This window comes from Halyomorpha halys, unplaced genomic scaffold (genome assembly GCF_000696795.3).
Source record: "Halyomorpha halys isolate HHAL.00 unplaced genomic scaffold, Hhal_1.1 Scaffold1046.1, whole genome shotgun sequence".
Classification (NCBI taxonomy): Eukaryota; Metazoa; Arthropoda; class Insecta; order Hemiptera; family Pentatomidae; genus Halyomorpha; species Halyomorpha halys.
This window is the reverse complement of record NW_027111920.1, coordinates 180,939-192,099: the sequence shown is the minus strand read 5'-3', so window position 1 is coordinate 192,099 and position 11,161 is coordinate 180,939. Positions and strand designations below refer to the sequence as shown.

The 11,161-nt window shown below is 29.8% G+C and overlaps 1 protein-coding gene across 4 annotated transcripts in view; it reads left to right on the top strand.

Annotated features, from left to right (window-relative positions):
- Positions 1 to 11,161, top strand: part of Camta (Calmodulin-binding transcription activator) — a gene marked incomplete at its 5' end in the record, with an annotated part of 117,157 nt that overhangs the window by 69,609 nt on the left and 36,387 nt on the right. For 3 of the 4 annotated variants that reach the window (XM_067049842.1, XM_067049841.1, XM_014432321.3), the window contains 8 exon segments: positions 987 to 1,058; positions 1,209 to 1,347; positions 2,356 to 2,402; positions 5,280 to 5,492; positions 6,716 to 6,832; positions 7,092 to 7,232; positions 10,459 to 10,673; positions 10,743 to 10,906. In XM_067049842.1, coding sequence (XP_066905943.1) covers positions 987 to 1,058; positions 1,209 to 1,347; positions 2,356 to 2,402; positions 5,280 to 5,492; positions 6,716 to 6,832; positions 7,092 to 7,232; positions 10,459 to 10,673; positions 10,743 to 10,906 — 1,108 coding nt within the window. 4 annotated transcript variants of the gene reach the window in all.

Here is an 11,161-nt window from a genome sequence, read left to right as displayed (position 1 = left end):
TAAACTTTAAAAATTTGATTTAAAAATGTTTAAGTATATAACAATTCATTTTTTGTTTAATGTCCATTTAAAAGAATATAATATAAAAATATATATATTATTATTATTATTGTCAGTGTTGAATCCTAAACCCTCCAATCCCACATCACCACCCTTGAAGAATGGTGCCAAAACTGGAGGATTAATATAAATTCCAATAAATCCCACCAAATTACATTTACCCTTTTACCCTTTGTCGTAAACCCATGACCTCTTGCCCCACAGTATCCTTTAATAATATCTCACTTATTTCTGTCGAACAGATCCGTTACTTAGGACTACATCTAGACAAACTACTGACATGAAATCCTCATACGAGACTGAAAAGACAGGATACTGGTCGTTGATTCCGACTATTACAACATTTACTAGACAAGCAGTCTAAACTGCCAATCCATTACAAAAGACTGATCTACATGACTATTATAAGGTCTATCTGGACATATGGAGTTGAGCTTTAGGCTCAACTAATCCATCAAATTCCTCTTGAATCTAATCCTTACAGTCCAAAATCCTTAATGCTCCTTACTTTGTCATGAATCAAGTCATCCATCAGGACCTCAATGTCTCATTTGTTGCCAATTTTGCCTGTACCAGACACCAATCCTTCCATGATAAACTTCCCAACCACCCAAATCCACTTGTTTCTAAACTGACTTCTCCTTCATTACCTAGTAATCTTTCTAGGCATCTGAAAAGAAGATAGCCTCTAGATCTTCTCCTCTAGATATGTTATTGGAGTTTTATCAATGGGTAGATTCTCCACATGTTTGTATCATGTCACTATGTCACCTACAAAAAATTTACTTGTATATATTTTTATACAGTTGTAAATAACAATAAATAAATTAATTTAAAAAAATTAGTGTATTTTTTGCTATTATGTTTAGTGGATATATATTTTATTTATGGTTATTATGTTTAATGTATTTATACTTTATTTACAGTGTATTTATGGCTGTTATGTTCATTCTGCTATACTGCCAACATTTCATCGGAGATGTTACTGGCTTCTTCAGGTAATATTTTTCATTTATCTCTTCCTTTATTGTGTAATATTATAGCAGAGTTTTCCTAGAATAATTATCTAAATATATCTAACAAAATTATTATATCTTCTATAATAATTATAATTAATGAATTTAATATATGATATTTGTCGATTTCAGAATCCAGATATAGTCTTAGTACATTACTTAAACGTTCCATACCCTGATGATAACAAAATCGTATCTCCGAGCCTGGCCCTCTGCGCTGATAAGAAACAGTGGACCAAAGAAGAACTTATATCCCAGCTCAAGCCTATGTGTAAGTGCAGTTATATTACCTGTTGTGTGGGAAAAATAGCTGTTGATTATTTTATTTTATTATTTATGATGTTAAGAGCCTTTTTCTTTATGTTTTGGAAAAGACTGTAACTCTTTATACATATGTATTTATTGCATATTCACTAAATGTGTTTAAAAAGGAAGAGTCAGTAGGATATGATGTTGGAGAACGTTGGGGCGAAAGTCACTGAGTGCTTGGTTCAGAATACTGTAGGTTCACTCTCCCCCCCCCTTTCTGATCAATTTATATTTAGTTTGAGTAGGCCTCAGAAAACAAATCTTGAAATTCTCACTCTAGTACTGCGTTGGTCTTTAGTGGAAGACTTGAGCCAAAAAACAAACAAAAGAAAAGTGTGAGTTAATCTGAGACTTTAGACGGTCACACAATACCAAAGTAGGCGAATTATACCTAGCAAATACAGTTCAGGTGATAGACTGAGTAAAATTTATTTGTGAAGTTTTACAGTTTAGCATCTAACAAATCTCTAAAAAGTTAATAACCATTTAGACAACTGGTATTCATCCGAGGGATAGACCGAAAGGTAAGTGGGTGGATTGCATTATGTCTGACCTTGAATTTGGGTTGTGGTCGTACATGTGTGTTGATAGATGATTCCTTGTATCGGCACGAAACCTTCCAATTTGTTAAGCCATTTTATTTATTTATTTGTTTACATGTTCCTTATAATTTTGAAGGTGGAAATAGGGAATCAATCTCTTGCACTAACATGTTAGGTCATGATGCATTGTCTCCTATTGATACAGAATCATTTTGCCTCCCCATATGTATTTTGTTGGATAAAGTATTTTTTAGCATTTATTACCAAACTATATTTAAAGTATTATTATTTTAATAGTTATACTGGAAAAGATTGCATTAATAGTAATATTTGTTTATAATAATGTTTTATTAGTATGGATGATTTATTATAAAATATTACATTATTTTTTATAATTTATAACTCATTAATGTTAATTTTTTTTTCAGTTTACAGTGAAGAAGAACCTGAACTCAACAATGAACTTGAAATATCTGTGAGTACCAAATTATTATGGCTAAGCTGTTGGATATAGTGAAAATATCTTCCTTTTTTTTTCTTTTTTTTTTTCCTACGCTACAGGAAGTGGGCTATTATGGCATTTTCCCCTCAACATCTTCTAGACCAATACACGTTAAAAGATGGTCTCCATCCATGTCTCCCATGTTGCATAGAGGACATTTTGGGGAATCTACGATGCCAATTTGATGGAGGTGTTTTTGGAGCAGATCATGTCCTGTTACTAGCCGAAAACAAGCCACTCTCTCAGCTCTGCTAAGATTTCCGGGAATTCGTTTATCCTTATGCAGTAGGCTCTCCCACTTCTTTCCTTCCGCTTGAACTTTGTGTCTTGGATTTGTTTTGTCCTTACAATAAGAGCTTATAAGTGATTTTGTTTGAGTTTTGTAGGAAAGTGGTAGAACAGGCTGGTTTTCTGCACACCCAAGCTTAGCCACCTTGTCAGCTTGCTCATTACCATCTATACCTACATGGCCTGATATCCACTGCAGAGCTATAATCCTTCCTCTTTTCTTCATGATAACAGCCATGTTTCTGCACTTTTCTTCCGTGGGTGACCCTGCGGCACCTGGTTTGTGAATTTTTGTATTACGGCTTTGGAGTTGCTGAAGATTACAGTGTTGTCATTGCATTCAATAGTGGCTTCCATCGCGAATATCTTCCCTGTGATGTATCCTTTATCAAGAAACTCATTTATTTAACGTAATTTAGGAGAACATCACCCCATCTTCTGGTACCCCAACATTGTTGTCTTCATTTTCAATTATAATTTTGATATGAGGAGAAGATGGTCAGGGGTGCAGTTAACAAAAATACACAAAACTTATTTATTTGTGCCAACGCTTTGACCTGAATTTCAGGCCTTCATCAGGGCTGAAAAACAAAATGAGACAACTTAATTCAGAAAAAAAAAATAATCAAACTTGGAAATATACATAACAATAAATTAAGTAGATGGTAGTTGATATTAATAGAAGATAAAATATAATATTGTAGAGGTAAGAATAATACAAAATAAATAATAAAATAAAATGTCTGTTTTTTAATTATAAATTATGTTTATCATTTATTTTGTATAATTCTTACCTCTACAATATTACATTTTATTGTTTAAATAAAATAAATTTTATCCAATTTTAGTCTCAAAAGAATTTATATTTATTTATAAGTCCAACATTTAAACCAATTCGGCCATCCCTCAAGGACAATCTTAAATAAAATTTTAGAACCACATCAATTTTAAAAAACCTTCATATATGCTATTCTTCAATGCCTATTATAAAATAGGGTAATTGTGGACTGAAATTAATGATCTGGGCAGAATAGCCTGCATAAATGTTGTGCCTGCATGTTTTTTTTTAAAAATTAATGTGGTTCTAAAATTTTATTCAAGATTGTCCTTGATGATGGCCAAATTGGCCAAAATATCGAACTTCTAAATAAATACAAATTGTTTTGAGACCAAAATTGGATACAATTGATTTTATTTAAACAATAATAACCAGTCTCAAGAAAGTATAAAGATTATATGTAAATTATATTTTATCTTTTATTAGTATTAACTGCCATATTCTTAATGTATTGTTATATTTCCAATTTAGTTTGTCATTATTTAATATTTATTTATCTCTGAATTAAGGTTGTTATCTCATTTGGTTTTTCAGCCCTGATGAAGACCTGAACTCAGGTTGAAACGTTGGCACAAATAAATAAGTTTTGGTTATTTGTGTATCTTTCCTGACCCCCGACCATCTTCTCCTCATATCAATCTATGGTCAACTATTATCGACAATACCTCATTATAATTTTGATATTAAATTACACCTCTTTCTACTTAGTCCAATATTTTATACTTAATGAGAAGCCAATATTGTCTGATACTTATTTAAAGCTTAGAATGAAATATATTTAATCATTTAAAATGTAAGGAGAGTCCTCGTTTAGCTCCTTTGTCACAGAACTCTGAAAGATTAACCTGATATCCACTATGTATGTATGAAGGATAATTAAATAGAAAGATATTTTCAAGACGCCCAACGAGATAACATAAAAATCTTCTAGTTATATTATCTATATTCTTATTTCCATCTTTTAGTGAGTATTGTATTTTTATATAACTTTTTTATTTGTTTTTTTTTTTCATAATATGTCTAAAGTATTGTTTATTTATACTTTCCACTATCTTATTTTTTTATTTTCAATAATTTACTTTGCTCATTTTTTTATGTTTTCACATATTTTATTTCCATCAATTTTACTTAACGCCTTAATTTACTTTTATTTCATGTTTTCTTATTCTCTTAATTTGTTACATTATTTTAGTTGTTTACATCTTTTTTGGACCTTATAAGTGGGGAGAAACATTAGCTAATAATAAATAGCTTATTTACTATTTGAGTTATTTAGATTGTACCCGAACCATCTTTTTTTATTAAAATATTTTATAATTTTTTTATCCTCCTTTCCTGCCTTCTGATTAAAAAATTAAGATACAGCAGTGGTTTATCTATTTATTTATATCTTGGATGTTTCAGGAATTCATATCTATAATTCAACTATATTTTTTAATATAAACTTCTCTGTGACTGTATATAATCAATTAATTGCATTTCTATTAGAAAATAATAAATCCAATTAATTAATTATATACAACTTTTGAGAAGCTTATTTAAAAAATATTGTTAAATTATAGGGAAGACATTATTAGTTATAATTAACTAAATTAGGCATAAACATATATATTAAAAACATTGTATTTTTATATTAAGTGTTTGGCCTTATAATTTTTTTTTCTTTTTTATATAGTTAAGATTTGGTTTAGATTTATTGTTAACTAGTAGAGTTTTTAAAACAGAAACGAGTTCAACAAACACTGCTTTCTCAGACAGCGGAGACTGTTGAGTCCATAGTGTGCCAGCTTTTGGAAAGGCAACGCTCGGCGAGGGCTAGCGCGATATGTAAACAACTAGAGTGTGGCTGCCCAGATTCGACTTGTGCTGATGCCAAAGCATGTTCACAGCCAATAAGAAGGATAACAGCCGCCAAGGCAGAGCCCGATACTAATCAAGTATTTATTTGTGTATACCTTCAAAAATTTTTATAAGTTAAATTATTTTTTATTCTATATTTGAAACAATTATAATCTTAAGCGTTATAGGAAAACATCATAAAAATGTGTAGAAGTTTGAAAGTTATTATTATTAAAATGTTATCCTCTAGTGATATCTGTAATTGATTTTAAGTTTTCCTTAAAACAATTATTTTATTCATATTTATAGAATTTATATTGCATATATTATTACCACCAAATTTAAGTAATAAATGTTAAAAATTAAATTTTTCAATTATGTTAGTTTTATGAATTTAACAGAAATGATGGATTTCAAATGTGATGGATGAAAATATAATAATTTTTGAATTTTTTTTTTAAATTAATTTCTTTATTGTAATTTCAATAAGCTTCAATAATTTTAATTTGCTAATTAAATGCTTCAGAAATTTCAAATTTACTCCTGTTACTTCATTTGATGTCGAAGGCTTATTAAAAAATGAAGCTGTGTTTCGAGATAGTCGAAAATATATTACTTTCAATCATTTAAAAAAATATATACTTTTTATATATTCGTTTACAATTTCTTGAGAATGGTTATTACTGTTTAAATAAAATAAATTTTATTCAATTAAAGTCTCAAAAGAATTTATATTTCTTTAGAAGTCCAACGTTTCGGCCATCCTCAAGGACAATTTTACATTCATATCAATTTTAAAATACTCTACAGGCTATTCTCCCCAGGTCAATAATTTCTGTCAAAATGACCTTATTTAGTCAATTCTTCACATTTACGTTAAAACTTTTAACACAGTTAATTTAGACTATTATACGTTATCACAACAATTTATTTTATTTAAACAAAAAAAAAAATATTATTTGCTGTATAAGCAAATGATGTTTAATAAAAATTTTATAATTTATGGGGATCCTTCTTATTAAAAAACGTTAATAAATATTTAACCTTTTTTTTTTTATTAAAAATGGTATTTAAATAATTGCCAGTTTTAATTAAATAAAGATCCTGTCACTTGTTGTTAGTAAATTATTAATTTCAATTATCACATAATATTGATGCAACAAAATTGAATATGAAGATTAAATTTTCATTTAGTCTCAATGTCCAAGCATCCATAACCTTGGCAATAGCCTGCTAGATATATAAGCTCATTCCCAAGTGTACCATAATAGCCACAAGAGCAATTTGGGACACGAGTGCTCAGACCCAAACTGTGCCACAGGTGTCGTCTACAACAGGCTCCGCAGGTTTGCTCCTTGGTCAGCGAGGCATTGTCCAACAGGAGAGGGCGCTACCGATTCACCACATACAGCAGCAGAATCATCATCAGGTACCACATGTATGTATCGATTTGTAATTAATTTACTAGTTGGAATTCTTAGACAAACATTTATTTACATAAAAAAAAATATATTAAAAATAAATATAAGATAAAAATACTATGATTTTCAATGTTATTGAGGATGATATTGCAAGTTATTATTGGGAACAATGCCTAGTTTCTCTATGGTTATAAACTAAATTAATTTTTAATTAAAAAAATATTATATTCATAGTATAAACTTTAATAAAAAAACATTTTTATTTGTGTTCGTCAGGGCTCAAACACACAAAGTGGACCTCTTGTTCTCAGCCTCACTCAACCAGGCAGCCTCCTCATCCTCAACAACCAATCGGCCGGGCAGATAACGTCTATCGTCAGTGGAAGGCACCAACAACGTAAAGAAAAGCCAATGGAGGTAGATTATTTATTTTTATTGAAAAAATTAAAATTAATTCATTGCTTAAGTTACTTAGTGATATCTATTAACAAAAATAATGAGAAATTTACTATTTTTGAAATAAATATATTCATACAATCTAGTATCTCGTGCTATGAAATACTAAAAGAAAATTCTTAAATTGTAATGACTCTTAAAAATAATTAAAGTTATGTTGTTATACACATTAAAATACAATATCATGTTATATATTATTAGTCATTAACTTTTATTGTACTAGTATTACTGGACCTGGTAAAGACCTCTTGACCACATTAGAACTAGCCACTAAGAGAAATCATATTCCAAGAATGGCAGACATTTTAAGACAATGGCCCTCCAAACTAACGGAAGCCGATAGAGAAGTTAAAACATTGAGCAGCTCAAGTCGCAGCAGCTGCAAAGAAGAGGTTGTCCTGATGCTGCTGAGAACAGGGCACACAACAGTTAAGACACCTCCACTTGATCACTAAGGAAAATCCACCCAGATGCCAGAAGTGTGATGAAAGGCTGACAAGATACCAATGTCTTTGAATATTGTGTCTTTTATGTCAAACTATTCTGCTAGCAATATCTCCAAATATTTCGACAGTTTTATATTTATTAGTTTACTTTCACTTACCTATAAAGGAAATATAAAGAAGGGGAAGTATTGCAATTGTGAAAGATTTCAAATTCCAGTTTTCAAAGAAAATTCACGTTTTGAGTTCCCCTGACCCAAATAATCAAGTCTCACAAAGTCTGAGTGTGTGTCTAAGCCTAACTCAAAAACTAAAAGTTGTACAAAACTTAAATTACATATTTAGGACTATTGTATGCCTGGGGTGTGACAGCAACTATTTTGTCAAAATCAATTAACTAAAAGTGCCATTTTATAGAATCAATTTTTTTCATTCAAAAACGGCTAACAATGAATGATACACTATATAACAATAATGAATAAACTTTGTGTATCAATGTAAAATTTGGTGTTCATTAATATCAGATTTTTGTAAAATTCTATAATTTAGATTTTCAGTTATATTTTCTGTTCTAAAACTAGAGAGATGAAAGATGTGTGTACTGCTGCAAATTTGTATGCTTAAAAAACTACAAATAGAAAGTTAAAAAAAAAAATTAGTAGTTCCACCACTAAGTAATTATAATCTAATTGATGGCCTTACATGATAACCTTGCAACTGACTTTTTTTTCCATAATTTATTTTGTATTGGGTTGTAAAATAAGTTTGTAGCGTTTTTCAATATATTATTCAATTTAATCCTCTCTGTGTTTATAAAATCATGTTTACTTGGTCAATAATGTTTACATACTCTAAAAAAGGATTAGTTAAGGTGCTTTTATGTATCAGTTTCAACCGAGATTCCTTATCTTTAAGTGGTATTTTGCTTGCTCAAAATGGAAGAGAAAAAAATTCATGTCCGTCATTTAATGATTTTTTTATTTCCGAAAAGGAAAATCCGCTGAACAGACGGTTAACAAAATTTACAGTCGGTATGGCGATGATGCCTTGGGAGAAAGCACTGTCCATAAGTGGTTTGCTCGGGTCGTCCTTCAACTGTTGATGACCAAATTCAAGCATTGGTCATAGACAACCCTCACTCTACAACACGGGATATCGCAGATACGTTTAACAGAGCTCATGCAAGTTTCTCAAATCATTTGTGTCTCATAATCGCAAAGGCATAGTTTTCCATCACAATAATGCTCGTCCTTAAGTGTCTTTGCAGACCCGGCAGAAATTATTGGACTTTGGCTGGGATATGATCCCCCACCCACCCTATTCACTAGACCTTGACCCTACAGATTTTAACTTATTTCAGGATTTTCAAAACTCTCTTAATGGGAAACATTCGCTCGAGGACTGCAAAACGCACATAGAGGAGTTCATTTCACAAAAATCTGAGAAGTTCTGGGAGGTTGGAATAAAAATTACCTGAAAGATAGCAACATGTAATAGATCAAAATGGGTCATATATAATTGATTAAAAATATTTACAAGAATCTGAAGTTTTTATTGAAATTACCAGTAAAAAACACTACAAACTTATTTAACAACCCAATATTTTATTTTATACAAAAAAAAAATTAGGAAAATATAAAAACCTTTTTGATAGATCTTAAAAATTGGCGAAAATCCTCTTAGTAAGTTACGTTATGGTTTTCATCAATTTTTAAATGACAGAGTACATTATAAAAAAATTATGGCAAAAAATTTAGTTTTGAGAATATCATGTGAGGCTATTGTAATGTTTTAAAAATTCAGAAAAATTTATTTATATTGTAGAGGACAAAAATAAATCTAAGAATATTTAATGTTACATTTTGCAAAAATAATTCTTATGATAGATAAAGAGCAAAAGGATCCTTTGATTGATGTTAAATTTGTCTGAATTTATCTAGAACAGGGTTGTCCAACTTACAAAGCCTCAAGGACAAAAATAAAAAACTTGAATGAGGTTGCAGGCCATATAATAATTATATATTTTAAATTTTAAACTTTAAAGTATAAATAAGATTAGTGTGTAAGGTGAAGTTATTAATAAAACCAAAAGTAGAAATATTCTTTTGTATTGGCCAATTATTTGTTATACATAAATAAGGAAAATATAAAGACAAAATATTTTTATCATTTATCAATTGATACAAACATTGCAATGAAAATAAAAATATATGTTTAGTGTGAACATTGTGGTCAATCAGCTGCGTCCACCGATAAATAAATATCCACCTCTTGTTCTGTTTTAGCCAACCTCATGAGATAGAGTAAAGACACACTAGAAAGTTTATTTCTATTTTGGTTTTTATATAATTCATCAATGAAAACACACTTTCACATAGTTATGTGCTTCTGAACATGATTACATTTATAGTTCTAAATTTCGTATGTTGAGCAGTCAACTTGAGAACTATATATCACTAGATTATTTTAACTAACTTATAAATCAGCATATTTGGTATAAGTTTCTTTATATTAAATTATAAAATCTCTTTCAAAAGGAAAGATTTTTAAAGTAATTTTTTTTTTCTAATAAGTTCTCGTAAGTTAGACAACCCTAATCTAGAAGATTGATATGTACATATCTTTAAGTATTTTTGTAGCTATAAAATACAATCTAAACATTTTATTAAAATTATAAATTAAATATTTTAAAATTTATGAATTTATTAAAAAAAATAATTAAAATCATTATCATCTTTTTACAGTTGGAGAGTACAGTGCCGCAACAAGTAATGACACAAATGAGGAATTCAGCAGAAGATGATAAGTTCAAACAGAGGAAACAGAAAATGGAGAAGTTCACAGAAATGAAAGAAGTGAGTGGAGGTAGCGAATACTACGAGACCTTAGATCTATCTCAGGAAGATATTCAGAGGACTCTGTCAGCCAACATGCCATTGTCATGTTCTTCGACTGACAGGTATGATCATATAAATTAATCTCTAAGATATAATGCAGAAATATTAACATTGTGGTGATATGTTTACAGAGGTTCACGTGAGGAAAACCATAAACAATCATCAGTTCTTCCCGAGATAGAATTCATAGATGTCAATGCCTCCCAACATGTAGATGATGTCTTCCTCAATCTTGATGCTTTTGATATGCTCTCTGAATTCCCTGATCTTGAAGGCCTGGATCAAAATCATAATGGTAATTTTAATATTTTTTATTCTGATCTGATTATATTTATTCTTCTCGAGGTTGATCATTGGGTTGGTTGATCATCATCATCAGTTGGGGCTGTCGATAAAAAGAATCAAAAAATAGTTTTCAAGTATTTATTTGCCAACATTTCACCTCACTTTACAGAGCTTCATCAGGGCTAAAAAAGATAAAAAGTAACTAAAAATATGTTACCAATGTAAGATAATAAGATGACAATTAAGAATTATAGTATATTAAAAA